Raw genomic sequence first — 18,824 nt, 5'->3', positions numbered from 1 at the left:
AAGCTGTTGCTTCTGGCTACACCTTTTCGCCCATGTTTAATATAGAAATCCAAACTGTATGAATGTATATATCATGTTTGGTTAAATGGACGAATAAATTACTTACTTAACTTACTTACCAGCTCAGCTTACTGTTCACAATGAAACATCTTAATTCAATGTGTTCCCACAGGACACATGATCATATGAATATGATGCATTATTGCAAATTAAAGAATACTATATATTAAAAAACCCAGTAGATTCATTTGTACACCTTACACAAATTCTTGAAAGATTTGGTCTATACTCAGGCTACAAAGTAAATATACTTAAAACTCAGATCCTCATGTTTAATTGCTCATCAACTCAAGAATTAAGGGAATGGCAAATAAAATGGGAGTGAAAATCAATCAAATATTTGGGCATGAGTATAACTAAAGACCTTTCCAAATTATATAGAAGTAATTATGAACAAGTTGACAAAATTATAAGGGAAGATATTGAAAGATGGTTCACATACCCATTGGGATTAAATGATAGGATTAATGTTGTAAAAATGAACATTTTGCCACGTCTGTTATATATATTCTTATCTCTGCCTATAAATATTTCAAAAGACCAATTTCTAAAATGGGATAAGTGCATATCAAGATTCATATGGGAAAGTAAACGACCAAGGATACGCTATGCCACATTACGACTGCGCAAAAACAAAGGAGGTCTGTCACTTCCAAATTTGAAATATTATTTTCATGCTGCGCAACTGCGTCATTTGATCTACTGGTGTGATAAGGGATGTGTTGCTGGGTGGAAAGATATTGAAGTTTCAACATTAAAACATCCAATTCAGGCCAGCATTGGAGAAACAGTGACTCCAGTTTACATTAAAGAGAAGTGTAATCTCAACCCAGTGATTTCCTCTACACTAGATGTATGGTACTCCACAGTGAAACAACTAAACATAGGAAAGGAAATTGGACTATTAAAATGGATTTCATTTGATGATAAATTCATACCAGGAAAATTTGATGATAGATTTAAAAGTTGGGCTGAGAAGGGAATTACAGCCATATGCACGATTATTAAAAAAGGAGAAATGAAAAGCTTCCAGGAGTTAAAAAATATTTATAAATTAACTAATCAGGACGTCTTTAGATACCTGCAAATAAGGGACTATTACATCAAAGATATTAAAACAAGTGAGGATAAAATACATCCTGTCATAAAGCTACTTATACAAGCTTATGGTAATGCTGTCCCAAAAACTGTGTCAGTTTTGTATGGTTGTTTGATGGATTCTAGAAATGAGTCAACATTCTCTGTTAAAACCAAATGGGAACGAGAGCTGGGTGAGGAGATCCCAGAGGGGATTTGGTACGATATGTGATTTAATTGGAAAAATCTAATTCGTTATTTCATCACACCTAAAATAAAAAGTAAACAAATGAATACTCAACAGCCGTGTTGGAGACTATGCAATCGCATGGATTCAGATCACACACGCATGTTTTGGAAATGCTCAAATACCCAACCCTTCTGGGGGAAGGTTAACTCAGCTCTCTGCGATGTGCTGGGCTATGCAATCCCAAATTCTTGTCTTGTTCTGTACCTCGGACATTTGGAAGAATCAGTGCATAAAGAAGACAGATATCTTGTCAAGATCCTCCTGGTGGCCAGGAAGAAGGCCATAACAAAGAACTGGCTTAAGACTGATGCTCCGTCTAATAAACAATGGATTTCAATCATAGGTGATGTACTTGACATGGAACATCTGACATATAAAACTGAAGTTAAAAGAAAATCTCTTTATGAAAAACTGGGGAAAATGGCTGACATTCAGAGACAAATGTATCTATTAAGGGTCCTTAATATTCTGACACCAACACAGGCTGTTCTTTTCATCTGTTTGTTTTTCTGTTCTTTTGCTCTTTTCCTGCTCCTCAACCTGAGGAGATTGTATTGTACTATTAAAAATTGAAAATAAAAATTGTTAAAAAAAAAAAAAAAAAAAGAGTACTACATTAAAAACAGGTACATTTAGGTTAATTCTCCTGTCAGTTCCCCTGACTGCAGTGCTGATGAAATACAGTCACGGAAAAAATTATTAGACCACCTGTGTTTTCTTCAATTTCTTGTTCATTTTAATGCCTGGTACAACTAAAGGTACATTTGTTTGGACAGATATAATGATAACAACAAAAATAGCTCATAAGAGTTTAATTTCAGAGCTGATATCTAGCCATTTTCCATGTTTTCTTGGTAATAACCAAAATCACTTCAGTTCTTATATCAACTACACAAAGAGTCAAAAGTTTGGACTCACCTGGTTTTTCTGTATTTTCATGACTATTTACATTGTAGATTGTCACTGAAGGCATCAAAACTATGAATGAACACATATGGAATTATGTATTTTAAAAAAGTCACATAACTCAAAGCATGTTTTATATTTTAGATTCTTCAAAATAGAAACATTTTGCTTGTATTACTGCTTTACACATTCTTGGCATTCTCTCGATGAGCTTCATGAGGTAGTCACCTGAAATGTTTTCCAAAAGTCTTGAAGGAGTTCCCAGTGATGCTGAGCACTTGTTGGTCATCTGCGGTCCATCTTATATCATTTAAATGAGAAGGAGAGTCCAACCTTTTGACTGGTAGTGTATGGGATTGTACTGCCAAAAACAGTGCTTTTAGGCATTCCATGTTTTCTTTTCTGTCTGTTTTAGTCACATGATACACACAGGCGTTAGTACATGATTGCATAACCATTGTTTCTGATGACTTTTGATGGTCTAATAATTTTTTCCGCGACTGTACATAGTTAAACAAACAGTTCATGGCACATTTAAGAAATGGAACAATAGAACAAAAGTTATTCCCCAAATGGCAGCTCACCGCTCGTAATGTGTCCCATGTGTTAATGCTAATTGCTAATACTACTTTGTATGTGTTAGGATGGGTAAAATGGATTATTCCACAGGGATAATAAATCCAGTTAACCAATTTTAACCTTATATAAAATAGTTCAAATGAGTTCTACCTTTACAGCAGTAAAACACACTGTAACACGCATATAAATGGAGATATAATATTAATCCAAAAGATTTATATATAATAGTAAACCACTTACTTTGACCTTTTCACTTTTCAGACTTAAAGCAGAACTTCTTGTAGTTGTAGTGATGTATTTTCACAGTGTGGTTTTAGTTCTCCCACCACTAGAACATCAGTCAAATGCACAGCTGTGAATACACATACGTACATACCCAGTGGATTTACAATATTGTGATAACTGTTCAGCTCTCATAATCACTCATCTATCAACTATAATGACAACACATGGGGCGCTCTGGAAGGCATGCATTGCACCTCTGGACCCTAAAGTGTTTGAAGAAGTGCGTGAGAAATGTGCATGACTGTAGCTTTAAGTAATGCTTGTATCGATCATATCACCCTGTGTTTGTTCTCATTGCAGGGAACCTTCATCTTCTCCATTGTCAAATACAGCCCACTCAAGTTCAGTAACACTTATGTTTATCCACTGTGGGCCAACATCTTGGGCTGGTTTATTGCTACTGTCTCACTCTCGCTCATCCCGCTGTTTGTGTTGTATAAAATGATACAGGGAGAAGGCACCATTCAACAGGTAAACATGGTCGCCCTCACATCATATGAATGCATGATTACAGTGTTTACGCTCTCAATATGATTTTTTTTTTTTTTTGTTCAAAGTGTCTTTATTGCATATCTAGTCACAGACAAGCATAATACAGTCATTGTTTTTTAACCCAAACCCATGAACATTCCCACCCTGTTGCACCAAAAAAAAAAGGGGGGAAAAAAGGATAATTGACAACAACAACAACAATAATAATAATAATAATAATAATAATAATAATAATAATAATAATAATAATAATAATAATAATAATAATAATAATAATAATAATAAATAAATAAATAAATGACAGATATTAGTCACATGCTCTTATTAATAAGACTCCTCTGGAATAAGTGTGGGATCTACCTCTTTTATGTGATTCAGAACAGTTTGCGAGGTACTAAAAAACTTATTGGCACATCGTCTTGTAGAATATCTGATTTTTTCCAATGTTAAATGATCTAAAAGATCCAGAAACCAAGATTTAAATGTTGGAGGTTGTTTATCTTTCCATTTTAGTAGTATTAGTCTATGAGCTAGAAGAGCGTCGAAGGCAATCCGATTTTGAAATTTTTGGTTAAAAGAATGTAATGTAATGCCAAATATTGCAATTGTTGCCTCAGGTTCAATATGAAACCCTGTTACATCAGAAAGAAATTTAAATATAGACTGCCAAAAGTTTTTCAGTTTTGAGCAAAACCAGAACATATGAGACGGTGTGGCCGGTTCAGCTTCACAATGATCACAAGTAGGATTCAAGTCCGATTTAATTTTTGTCAACTTCACTTTCGGCCAGTGCAGTCGGTGAACCACTTTGAATTGAATTACTCTGTCTTAAACAGATTGAGGATGAATGAATGTTGTGAAGTATAGATTGCCATACATCTTCAGAAAACTCTGTGGCCAACTCTTTTCCCCATTTTCTTTGAACACATGCCAAGGGTTCCAGAGTAGAGGAATTGATCACAGTGTATATTTTGCGAATTGTCCCTTTGGAATGTGGATTTATGCTCTCAATATGAGTTTTGAGGTTTGTTACAGGACTCAGAGCTCGCACCCATCACTGTGGTTTGTATGCTCGAGTTAGATGGACAGATATTGTTACTTGAAGTCTAAAACATTGGTATTCTTTAATTTATAAATTGTTAGCCTCATAGCATTGTTAATGTGTTCTTTTGTTGGCAGCTCCAAGAAAAAGTCCGGATTCTTTTTGGTCTCATTTTTATAAATTTAATTATTGACTTGATCTGATCACAAACAAAATATAACTCAGCTGAGGATCCACACCCCAAGTAGGGAAAATGGATCCAGAACATTGCAGCGCACATCACTTTTATAATCCTTGTAAACTGATCTCCAAGCTATGGGCTGAACCCCTTGTGCTAAAGGTGGGCTGGGTGACAGAACATGGACTGGTGTCATCTGACTCTAAAGTCAAACACGTGAAATCTCAACTCTATGTAAAACCCCCTATTTAGTGTTTACCTCTTAATCTCTAGTTGTTTACGATCATCTGTGGGCATGTGTATTAGTCCTGTGATCATAACTGTGTCAGTTTAGTATGTGACCAAGATGTGACCTATCCTAAGAAATTTACGACTGACCTGTGAAACAAAGAAAATCTAAAAGACTCCTAACCAATACTGACTAACGTGATTAAAACCAAGAATTCAACCATCCAAATTAAAACAATATTTCAGCACAATTGCCTAAGTCATACACTATATGGACAAAAGTATTGGGACACATTGAATTATGGTGTTTCTTTTCTAACAGGGGTCTGGAATACAAAACAGTAATGACTAATGTCATAATATAGTTTTATATTGTCATGAATATCATTGCATTGGTTAGTTTGGTTTAAATTGTTATCTTTGCTTCCAAAATGTCTCAGAGATAGTTTATACTTCATGTCTCCCAACATTGACTGTGTGTTTTAATCCATGACTGTGATTTTAAATGTTCTACTTCTAAATTTCTAAAATATTTTTTTGTGCTCTGACAGTTAATAATAATTTTCTACTACAACTAACCATCTACTTTCTTCACATCTCACTTGAGAAGAAAGATCTCCCATTAAACAGGGAGGTAATTTATAAACTTGGCCTTTATGGTCAGAAATATTGGGACACATTATGGCTACAACTGTAAGAGGTTCTGTTCATGCTGATTTGAGATATAAATATCAATATTAATGATCAATATTATATTTATTACAATATAAAACTATATTATTACATTTGTCATTATTGTTTTGTATCCCAAACCTTTGTTAGAAAGAAACACCTGAATTAAACATGTCCCAATACTTTTGTCCACATAGCGTAAGACTTAGGCAGTTATGCTTAAAGTCCGTCTTACAGGTTCTGTTGGAATGACTTAAAAAAAATTACAGTCTTTGATCCCAGGGTCTGTTATCTCTACGTATTCCAAAAGTCAGAACAGAACTGGAAAAGAAAGTTTTTTTCATTTTCTGCTCCTACTGTCTGGAACAACTGACAGAAGGAGATAAAACTGAAGGAGCTGCTCTCTGTAAATGCATTCAAAGTTATTCTAAATGAATGGGAAAAGGATAAATCTGGATGTAGGTGTTTTCTAAAAACACCTGTTGTATACTTTTAGTACCTGTGGATGTATGGATGAAATCTCTATTTTATGCTTCTGCTGCTGCTGTCTTGACCAGAACACTTTTGCAAAAAAGATTTTTTAATTTCAACAAGTCTTTTTTTTTCCCTGGTTCAATAAAAGTTGAATAAATAAAAAATAATACATAAAAAAGTAGTTTCTTCATAAAATTCTGTGAAGCAACTTTCATTAACTTTTCTATGATAGCGTCACTTGTCACTACAAGAATAAGGTTATAATAAAATATAGAAATAAAACCAGTAATTTTATGAGAATAAAGTTGAATACAAAAAGTCATAATTTTACGAGAATAAAGTTGCACTATTATGAGAATAATATTGTCATATTTTGAGAATAAAGCCATAATATTATGAGAATAACATCATAGTTTAAAAACAGGCAGGAAAAATATCATAATTTACAAGAATAATGTCGTACCCACTCGTCACATAATGGAGAACTCGGAACATTTTGCGTGGTTATACTTTCATTTGAGGTTTACGCATTGGCCAAATACTGAGCCTATTAGCCCCGCCCACCATCAACACATTAGCATTATTCGAAGGACTTTGAAGCAATTTTGCATATACTTGAGTTTGTTTCGTCGTAAGAACCGAAGGGATTTGGAGTAAATTGCCTCTTTTGTGGAGGAGTTTATTTTCAAAATATTACAACATTAATCTCATAATATTATGGCTTTATTCTCGAAATATTATGACTTTATTCTCGTAGTGACAAGTGTTTTTATTTTTCCTATGTGGCCCTAATACGCCGTTGTACTTTTCAACACTTTACTTACTGAGAGTTTCTCATCTGCTACGAGGAAAATATTTGTTCAGTAAACAGACCTGATGACAGCATGTTTTTAGGTATGGCCAGGTCAGTTTTCCTCCATCACAGGATATAGAGCAGATGGTAGGACTCTGCATCTGAATAATAATGGATTAGATTTATATAGCTCTTTTCTATGAACACATTCTCAAAGTGCACAGTGGATCCATTATTCATTGACTCTCACATTCTCCCTCTGGTGGTGGTAAACTACAGTTGTACCCACAGCTGCCCTGGGGCGGACTGACAGAAGCATGGCTGCCAATCCACACTTACAGCCCCTCCAACCACCACTGAACATTCATACACATTCATACAGTGTCTTGCCCAAGGAGACAACAGCACATGACAGAGCGGGATTCGAACCACCAACCCTTCGGTTATTAGACGACCCGCTCTACCATCTGAGCCATGGCCATCCCAGAATATGCCTGTGACTGTGTGACTTAGACTCAGTCACAGTTGCAGTGAATGAAAGGAGGTCTGTTTAGGATGGGGTTATTAAAGTTCAGTCTGCCTTTGTGTATGTTTTTCCAAGATTTCTCAACATCTATGCACTTTTTTGCCAATTCTTCAACATGATGAAGATCAACTTCAGGACATATGTGAGACGTATTTAAACTGTGTCCTTAACAGGTCATGTTGCTGTTTTTTTGTCCTTCTATTTCACACACATACACATTTTTTTTTTTTTTTTTGCTCTATCTGTTCCTATTTAGAGAATGTGGGTCTAATTTTGCATGCTTTCCCTCCTCAGCGTTTCCTGTCACTCTGCCAACCCCAGGATGACCTCCCCTTTGCGCACAAATGTCCGGCTTCTCTGAGTACCAACGGTGCAGCAGCCAAGACCGAACTCAAACCGTTATCTGACACAGGGGAGCTCACACTGTGAACTCAAACAAAAGTACTTTCTTTATTCGCTTCAGGAGGAAATATTTTCAGCTAAGAAAAAAAATATGACTCAAGAGCTAGAGAGAAAGAATATATATTGCATTTCATCTTCCATGTAAAGTGAATCTAAACACCACAAATGTATTTTTTTTTTTTTGTTTTTATAAAAAGCAATATTGTAATTTTCAAGAAACAAACCCTGGGTCTCAGTACTCACAAAACCATACTATTAAGTTAGCCACAAAAAGGAAAAAGGAGTTATAGACTGTGTCAAATGTTGTGTGGGATTTGGTTGGAGAATATTGGCTTATTATAGCACAAAAGTATTTCCTAATAATAGTCAGGAATTCTACTTTCAAGACATTTTGTCTCAAAATGTCAATTTACGATCTTCTTTCAAGTTGGTTTTGGACTGAAATCTGGAACAGTGTCACAGTTGGAACTAAAAATGAGTTAAATATATGTAAAATGAAGAGGATGACAAAAAAGAAAAGTAAAAAAAAAAAAAAATACTACTTTTGAGTATCAGACGTTTATTATGAGACACTAAACTTCACAACATTAGTAAAATATAACTGAGAATTAGTTTTATAAGCAAAGTTCAAGATTACTCTTATATTTTAAGGCTTAAACATAATGTCTTGTTTCAAGAATTCTTGCCAAGAGAATTTTCACTTGTTCCATTAGCCGATTGTTTTGCTTAATACAAAAAAATATCTTGTATTAATGTTTTTTGTTTTATTTTTACTTGTTTTTAGAGGAGCATTTTTTGCAGTGCACATTACCCAGTTTATCATTTTACAGTAAGTAACCCAGCCAGCATGCTTTTCTGTCTATGATTTCCCACAGTACTTTGCAACACATGTACATGAACGTGTCAGAGGTTAATTATTCAAAGCACAATGACAAAGTTGTTGTTCAGGTTGTATGCGTACTTTGTGCATGACTTTGAAAGGTCTGCTGCAGCATGCTCTGAATAAGTAGATAAAAGAAAGAGTGTGCAATTTGGGACTAAAACCTCTATCAAAATGGCAGGAAAAGTACATGCACATGCACATACACACCACTTGGACATCAGCTTGCACCAGAACTTTATCCCTCTTTTTTACGTGTCACATTTTAACAGTGAAGTATAAAGTGAAAGCAGGTGATCGATAACACAACCACAGCCTCACAGTCCATGCAGCTTAGGCAAAAAAAAATTCCTCATCCGGATTCAACGAAGCAAATACCAATGTTTCAGCTACAAACATAATCACCTTAACTGAACTTTTCACTCTCTGAGTCAGGGAGTAAATTCTATCCATCATTCTATCCATTGGTTTGATAGAGAGAATAAAGACTGGACTGTGGTCTGATGAGTCCAGGTTGACCCTGGTCCAGATTGATGAACTCAGGGGTACCCAGACAAGACAGGCAGATGAAGTGATTACCCATCATGCCTGGTGCCTACAGTACTGTGGTGGCAGTGTTGTGTTCAGGGCTTGCTTCAGTTGGTCAGCTCTAGGTTCAGTGACATTATGTGTCCATAAAATGACAGACATAAATGTTGTAATATTGCATAAGCTCATTGAAATGATGTGTGGGACTTTTTTTGACCAGGGCTGGTATATATAGAACAATATATGTAATGTGTGCTTTCCCTGCTAAATAAGGTATACTATAAAATGAAATTAAATAAATAAAAAGTTGTGTTTTAACCAAATGTGTTTTAAACTCTCTGTTTTAGTTTAGAAACTTATGGGGGTTTATTGTAATGTGAGAAGGCACCAACGGAGACTTTTAGAAATGAAGATGCAGACACCCACACTGTTGCATGGTTGGGTCTTTTCATTCACTGTGTTTCCATTCCTGATTCATTATGTCCCTTTCACATGACCCTTTCCAGAAGAAAACATCAACTTTTGGTTCATCATGCATACTGTATTAGGTGAATGAGGTGTTTCTGTGCTTGTTTTCTCTGTTAGCAGCTGTTGTACTGAGATATTTTGCTTTTTATCAGGGTACTAATGGTTACATTCACACCAGGTATGCTGTTATTTGATGAGTTGGAACATTTCCATGTCCAGTGGTGTTATCAGAGTGTGAATCACCCCTCTGTAATTGGGGGGTAACCCCCCTGGCTCAGCGTCCTGCATTCTGCCCTCATATTGTGGTGTCCCTGCTGCCTGCTCAGGTCTGTCCTCCGGTGCCTCTCCTGTCTGCTGGCCACCATCTTCCTTCATACATATGAACAGAACGTAAAACCTAACTGCACCGACACTTTTACTGTAACTGTCTGCAGATCTAAGTGCAAATTAGGGATGTCAAAATACATTAATTGATGATTAGTCCATCATCATGATTAATCGGATTAAATTTTTTAACTCAGTTAATCCATCTGCAATGCAGAATGACTGAACATCAGTTTGACCAAGTAGAGCTGCCGTCACACATGTGCAAATGGTCAGTTGATCCAGTAGTGACAGACAGCAGAACCAACCCATACAGATGGATGACACTAAACAGCAGGTTGGCCCTCTGGATGTAAATATGAGGACAAAAAAACCCAAGTTGTTTCAAGTAGTTTTGTTGAAACTGTTGAGGGTGTTAAATAAACACATTAAGTGCATATATATGCCCTCCTTTCTTGAATCTGTTTCCTCATACAAAATGAAACGCGATTAATATAGATTAAAAACGAATGATATTTAATTGTAATTAAGCGAAATCAATCCACAGCAACCCTATGATTAATCTGATTTAAAGAATGGAATTGTTTGACAGCACTCGTGCTAATATTTCCTACTTACTCTGTTAGCACCAAAAAAGTGCCTGATGTCAGAATGCCCTTTCCTTTTCCTCATAGTGTCTCTGTAAATAAAATCTAATCTTAATTCAATAAAATAGTGTCTGGGCTCTCGGGTGAAGTTACAAATACAGTATCTAACTATAAATAAGAAATTATGGAATGTAGAAGCAATACAAATTGATTTCAATTAGGGCTGCGCAATATTGGAAAAAACTAACTGATTTTTTTTAACCTCACGATATATATTGTGATATGAAAAATACTCAGGAGGCTATGATAGCTGTGTGGTGCTGAAATGAATGGTCAAACAAATTAGTTGTGTTTCCTCTCGTTGTGGCAACAGGTGTAAGGCACTGTCGACACAGAACACATGTTTCAGTATCATCCTACTTGGAGCCGAAATAATTCCAGATAGCTGACGTTGCTTTTCTTTTTGGCACCAAGTCTTCATTTTCATTAATTTTCTCTTGTTTGTTGCTCATTTTTCAATATTGTTACCAGCAACTCACTCCAAACTGATTAAGAATGATTGTGATTGGTGGATTGCTGCGTGCAGTGTGTGTCAGGTACCCTTGAAATTAGATGAGAACACGTTGAGATTATTTGCCTCTTACATTGCAGGACCAGCGATGTGACTATTGCACACATGTACATTGCGATGACGATGCTCAAATGACATACTGTGCAGCTGTAATTTTAAAAAATATGGCATACTATTTAGCCTAGCCTACTAAGTGGTTATTTTTATGTTGCCCATAGAGGTTTCACTGGTCAGTGTTTATTTTTCTATGAACTTAACTTAAAGCCGCGTATGACATTTGTCACCAATTTTTCATCAAATCTGTAGAACCCGAGTGATAGCCTAAGTATTACAAATCCATTAGTCTTTCCGTGATTACACACCTGAATCCTTCCCCTCATGGTGAACAACTTCAAAGTTGACTCCATCACACAAAACAGAAGGACTGAAACAAATATCTGATATTTTTATAACTGCAAAGAGTTAAGTATGGAAATGTATGGAAGGCTTCATGGATATGGGCACCTGCCACTGGCAAAAATATCCATACCTCACAGAAAACAGAGGTTATAGAAATGACTACAAAATGTCTACATATGGTCTCCTTCATCACAGCTGACAGTTTATAGAAAAGGATCCAAAATGGGTTAGAAATGATCAGAGTGAAATAGTGCAAATAACAATGATATGATAAATGATGTCCTTTATAATTCACATGGTAGAATAGTGTTCTCTGGAAGAGTTTGTAAATATTGACTTATGTGAAATGCAGAGGCCTTACAGAATATGATGCACCGCTGCAGAGTGAACTACCAGGCAGTAGAGAAAGGAGTTCAAAGGAGTTCAACATAATGAAAAACAAAATAAACCCAAAATTTACTATTTAATAAATCTACAGCATGCTTTTAAAATATATTAATCACATCAAATATGTTATATCTTTGAGTTGCTCATCTTGCCAATGCTTAGTTATGTGTCAGTGATGGATTTTTCACAGATATTTCTTTTCTTAGGTTCACAATTTCTTGAATTTGTGTGAAACGTCTGTTGAAGTTATACCATAAACAAAAAACAAATAATTTGTTGGAATAACTCAGTTAAGCTTTTCAGTTTGGATTGTTACACAAATGAGTCAGATTTTCTGTTTTGTAAAACATGGAAGTGAAATAGAACCAAGTACTTAGCTCAACGTAAGTACTTGGTTAGACTGATAACTGACATAACTGTAACATAACATATCACATACCATATGTTTTGAGTTCTTTGAGCATTTTTAGTGGATGTAACTTTATGCTTACTCTGTTACTCTCCTTCTTAGACAGACATTGTACTTTTCAAAGTGACTTTTCAGACTACAGTTTTTTATCCTGTTTCTAACGTATCTCCAAATGAACTGAATCTTAATGACGTATTCAACCCATGAAGGCTTATACCGCAGAACAAATAGTATGAAGTTTGGACACAGTTGTTGTTAAATATTGGAAGAGGTTTTAAAACTGTTACAGTAGCTTTAACTACTTCCTTGCTCACCAGTCTACACTTAAACACTAAATTTACAGTTTCTAAATCTACAGTTTGTGGTGAACACCTTGAGAAACACTTGACCTCTGGTCTTTAACCCCCCAGGGTGATCAAAGCATTAGAAAAAAGGTTTTGTTGACATTCATGGACCATGTAAACCTGGAGATATGATTAACAGATAAATATACACCTTCATAGGTTAATATAGAAACATGCTTTATTCTTTCAACTTTCAAAACAGATCACTGACCATGATTGTGGATTTCATTGTAATAAATAGCATATTTTTTTCAAATTGTATTCTATTATTTTTGGGTGCAACATGTTAATAGAATAAGATAAAGTGTAAAAGAATGATCAGATCATGTAGGTGAAATAGTGCTGGAAAAAAAGTATAACCAACATGGGTGCGGTTAACATGTTTTATGTGTTACATAAAGGCAAACTCAGAAGTATGGACAGACCCCTAAGGGTTAAACACTATCTTCCACTATGAACCACCAGATAAGTGAGGTACAATCCACTCAGGAAATGATATGTTCTATAAAACCATCTGAACCTCCTTATCAGTTCTTTTACAAAAACAGAGGAAAAAGATTATGTTTATGTGGTTTATCGCAGGTAAAGTTTCAAATCAAATCAAATTTATTTATACAGCATTACATCATAACAAAAACTAGACTCTTGAGCAAATTTACAGAAACCCAACACAATCCTTCAGCAGCAAACACTTGGTGACAGTGGTGAGGAAAAACATCCTTTTAACAGGCAGAAACATGGAGCAGACCCCCGCTCCTGGAGGATGGTCATCCGACTTGACCAGTTAAAGGGGTTAGAGAGAGAGAGAGAGAGAGAGAGAGAGAGAGAGAGAGAGAGAGAGAGAGAGAGAGAGAGAGAGAGAGAGAGAGAGAGAGAGAGAGAGAGAGAGAGAGAGAGAGAGAGAGAGAGAGAGAGAGAGAGAGAGAGAGAGAGAGAGAGAGAGAGAGAGAGAGAGAGAGAGAGAGAGTGGAGAAGGGGGGAAATAGGGGGAGACATGTGGATGGGGTCTGGTCCTGCTCTCCCTCACAGGTCCATCACTGACCTCTCCTCCAATGTCATCTACAGCCACATCTAGAAAAATCAAGACTGAATCATTTCAAGAAGAAAAACACCTACCTGACTGAATGGGTTCTAAACTATTCCTGAGTTCACTGATTAATTAAATGTAAATCACAGCATGAAAATTAATGTGGGCTGTGTATCATATGAAAGGTTTTAAATCAATATTTGAGAATTGAATCAATTCAATCATGTTCAGTCAGCGTATGTTGAACTGTTCATGCTACTCATTACAACTTAAAAAAAGCAGCAAGTGATTGTTGTAAGACAGTTAAATGATTAAACAAAAGAATAAATTAATGATAAAAAAAAAAAAAATCATTTTTTAAGCAGTGATTTTCATTTTACATACACACACAGTTGACACAGTTGATACAGTCAAACTTTTCAATATGTTTTGCTAACTTTCTCATGGACAATTGAACTGCTTTATGAAGACCAAAACTGTATATATTGCTCCAGACTGTGGACTTGCTTTGAATACTTCTACCTGAATGATTATTCTGTGATCATGTTTTGATGTAATCTAATATTCTACTGTTTTTACAACTAATCTGGATATTTTATGTTAGTTCATTTTAGGCCATTAGGTCATTTTCATTAATCAAGTAAACATCTTAGTAGGAATATTACCCTCTCCCATTAAAAAAAAACATAATCTGTATACAGGGTCAGTGACAGAAATTGCTTTTGATTGTGTGTATGTCTTCTCACAAGTACATTAATTGTTATTGAAAGTATTTTCTTTCATGTATGTCTGCTATATACCTCTTAAAAACCCTAAATGCTTAACAACATCTGACACTGAAGGAGTTTTTTTTGTCTGTGTGTGTTGTGTTGAAACTCTGCAGTCCAATATCTCATCTTGCTCTTGTTGTCATGTCCAAACACATCCTTGTTTAAGTCACTTATACAGATATTACACAGATGTACATTCATTTCATGCAGACTAATACATTAAGAAATATTGGTTCCAAAAGGCTAAAGGGATCTGTTTGTTTTTTGTTTTGAAGGTGAAGGATGACGGACAAGCAAGGAATATGCCAGTTCTTATGGCATTTGGTGTGTTATATGCACGCATTTTCTACCTTTCATGTGTTATTTGATGGCATGTCAATTTGTGCCCAGATGTCTGGTTCACATACCTCGAACCCTAACCCTCAGTGCATGGTATTTGACACTGCGTGAACATACACAAGGAAAGCTTATAATATCCACAGATAACACACCAGTTAAAAGTGGCGTATAAAATTATGCGAGTCATGATATCACGTTGGTTTATCAGCCAGCAGCAACTACAGTTACTGCATCATTGAGATGTTTTTGAACATTAAATACTACTAAATATATCTCATTATCATTAAAAAATACAAATTTGAAATGACGGATTATAATATGTTATGACAGAACTTTTATGACCCTGTCTGTCAAAATGACAGACAATAAAAATGTAAAGTGCAACCTCTGTTCTATAATTGTTGGTAGTTTGAACCCTCATAGATCAGGGTCTGGGACCAGTGCAGCCATGTTCAACATCACAGACCATGAACTGTAGGTAACTCCCTCAGGCATAATTTACAGCATCCATAAGGGCCTCAAAATGACTACAAGAGAGTCTTCAATCACCCCATGTGTACCCTTAAGTATTGGTGATTTACCAGGAATGTACTTTAAGACTGTAAACATGTATGGCTTTTCAGTGCATGTGTTCACATGCACAAAATGTTCTTGTTTTTGCTCATATTTTGAATTTTAGTTTAGTTTCCATGGCTAATGAAAATTAATACTCCACTAATATTCCTACTTCCATGCAGACGTGCATGTCTGGCTTAAAAATAGAGTTTATTCAAAGTTTTTGAAAGCTCTTCTTTCATTCCTTCAAACTCCCTCTATAAAAAGGTCATTTTTAAAATATTTGCTCAGATCCAAAAGTCCTACTAGTATCATCATAAATGTAACTGTTTTTTAAATATTTGGAGCCTCTGTCTGTGCCTGAGAGGATCTTTGTCTGTCCTCCAGATGATTGTAAACAGAGTTACAACCTGCGATAAAACCTGACATGACCTGTATGTGCTGTATCCGTGTACACGTGATAATACTGGCATTTTCTGTGTGAATTATGGGCCAAAATAATAACAGTCTTTCATAACACCTGTCACAGTCAATTATTAGAGTTCATGTACATGCTTGTAAATGTACTCATAGGTGATTACTTTACCTGACTTTGACCTTGTTCACAGCAGATCTGTCGACTTGTAAATGCAGGCAAAACACAAGTGTTAATAGTCAAGTAAACACTGGGATTCCTTGGTTTCACAACTGACATGTGGACTTGTCAAGGCAGAAGAAACACAGATTTGAGAGGTATGATTGAAAATAGCTCCATGCAATTTACGTTTCAGTTTCATATTTTGGAAGTGAGTATGTGCTGGTTCAGTGGAATGGCCTCCTGGATCATGTTTAAAGGGTACCTGTAGTGAATATTCATTGCTAGCTATTTCAAAAGATTATATATAATACTAGAGCCCGGCCGATTAATCGGCCGGCCAATTACAGCTTATCGCCGATTAATCAACATTAGCCAATATGTAACCAACTTATTAACATTTTTGCTGCAGAGATTCTGTCGCTTGCTGCTCCTGTGTGTGCGTGCTGCCCGTAGACTTAGAGGAACAGTAAAGCATGTCAGTTTCACTTTCACTTCTGCTCGGACAATCATGCTATCACCCCTCCCACACACACACACAAACAAATGCACACAGACAATAACGGAATCATGACCCACTACCCGCTACTGCTGGTATTGTAATAATACTAGCAGTTCCGTCAGGCAATGTTGTCAGGTACGCGCAAGTACTAATTCACTGCTCCGTCAGTCAGGCATGGTCAGCGACATGTTGCCTCCTTCATGGGCTGTTCCAGCACCAATAGTGACGCAGAGTCATAAATTTGTCCAATCACCCGGGCTGTGATAGACTGGTCACTGACCCTCTGCAGCAGACACCAGTCTAAGATGACACATTATCGTATCAAAAAAGTAACCATTCTTACCTTTTCCCTCAAAATTGCTAGCCATAGTTTGCTTCTTGCTCTTGTTTGTAAGTAAAACACAAAGCACAATTAATGTTGTAAACATGACCAGTACAGGTACACTTTAATATTTGGCTCAAACACAACCTAAACAATATTAGTTTAAATCAGTCAAATATTTCTCTGACACAAACATATGGTTCCATGCAGAGTAGATGTTAAAAAGTTAACAACATGGATTACCTCAAAGTCAGTCATTTAATGGCTAATGAGGAATGCAGACTGGTTATTTAAGGAACTCTCAGACAACTAGAGGGTTTTAGGTGAAACCCTTAAATAACCCTTATAGCTCCATGTGTAATACACAGACTAAACCACTGGAATATGAAATAGTTCTTTGTAGCACTCCCTCAAAGATTTAATGTGTCTGAGTAGAATCTTTTCAGTTCTAGGTTGAGTTATACAGAAAGCCTTTGGAAAAGTTTCATGCATGAAACATGAAAGTTCTTCCATGAAGCAAAAATGGTTCCCCTGTGGGTAAATGCCAGAGAACACAATGGTCCTAGTTGGTTCTCTGGTTTTAAGTGTTAACCCTAATGCTAATCTACATCATCTAACACTAACTTTAGCCAAGTACTTAACACTATAATTTAAGAATGTACAAAATAGTGTTTAGGGTTTGGTCCCCTCAAACCTGGGAGTCCCCCCACAGCGAGTGGGCCCCACTTATGCACAAAAACAAGACCACACACAAATTCCTCTTTTTTTTAGATGACCCTGTCTTGACCTTTCTTATGTTTGCCTTTTAGAGTTGTCATCATGCATTAATGTGAGCCTCACACTCCTTCACAGTGGTTTGGGGACCCACTGATTGATTACCTTTGCATCGCTCCCTTCATTTGCTCTGCAAGTAATGAGTTGTGCATTTAGTAGAATCTTTATCTCTTCCATATGGGGTCTCATCTCTACTGATGAGTTTCTATTTACATTATTCTTATGTAACGTGGACCTTCATATGAGAAATGATGGATGGACCACCATGGGCCATGAATTATGGACAGCAATTATGAACTGCATAATTATAATAATGTAATAATGAAGTAATAATGAACCCTTCATCACAGGTACCGTCTAGAAACTGTGACAGACATTTTTAGATTTATCATATTGTGTTAACTCTGTCGCCCTTATGGGTCTGACTGTTGGAATCTCCTACCTCACCTTCCAGTATTCATATACAATTTTGCAGAAAACCTTAATATAACTTCAAGTATTGCCTTAACCATTGTACTTACCAAAAAATAAAAAGTAAAGTTGCTTATCCAAGTATTCACTCCACATTTCACCTTTGAATTTCGCATTACACCAATTACATTCCGATGGACTAAGATTACATGTTATCATGAGAACCTAAAAGAAACTACAGATGTGCTGTTGGGGGTTGGCACTTGAACATTGGGTTCCCCCTAACAACTGCTTGACAGCAGCCCTCTCACTCAGAATTTGTAGGTCCTCATTCACATTCAGAAAGAAAAGATATTTTTACTTCAAATGGAAGGGCAAACCAGAGGTCCTTGTGATTTATTGCCCCCAGAGCAGCTGTAATATTGACTCATGTATTGCACTTCGATGGTTACCTTTAATTTATGTTGAATATTTATGATATATTATATGCACGTTTCAGTTTATATGCTTTACAACTTGTTTCTGCCCCCAAACATGTTAGAAGGGAGTGAACACAAAGTATTAGAGTTATTTGAGCAGATTAAAAGGTCAAGATAGAGGACATACAGTAAGCACACAGCATGTGAACTTGGGTTGGTTTGGATATTAGCAACCTATATTTCCAAGATCATAGTGACTAATGTTACACA

General features: G+C 36.0%; 1 protein-coding gene across 1 annotated transcript in view; it reads left to right on the top strand.

Annotated features, from left to right (window-relative positions):
* Positions 1–9,657, top strand: part of LOC115432894 (sodium- and chloride-dependent GABA transporter 2-like) — a 38,048-nt gene extending 28,391 nt beyond the window's left edge. Inside the window, exons 13-14 of the mRNA XM_030153974.1 lie at positions 3,458–3,628; positions 7,857–9,657. Coding sequence (XP_030009834.1) covers positions 3,458–3,628; positions 7,857–7,991 — 306 coding nt within the window. The 3' untranslated portion in view covers positions 7,992–9,657. The remainder of the gene's footprint in view (positions 1–3,457; positions 3,629–7,856) is intronic.
* Positions 9,658–18,824: the final 9,167 nt, after the last annotated feature.

This window comes from Sphaeramia orbicularis, chromosome 14, assembly GCF_902148855.1.
Source record: "Sphaeramia orbicularis chromosome 14, fSphaOr1.1, whole genome shotgun sequence".
NCBI lineage: Eukaryota > Metazoa > Chordata > Actinopteri > Kurtiformes > Apogonidae > Sphaeramia > Sphaeramia orbicularis.
Note: the sequence above shows the minus strand (reverse complement) of the source record. Positions and strands in the feature narration are given on the sequence as shown.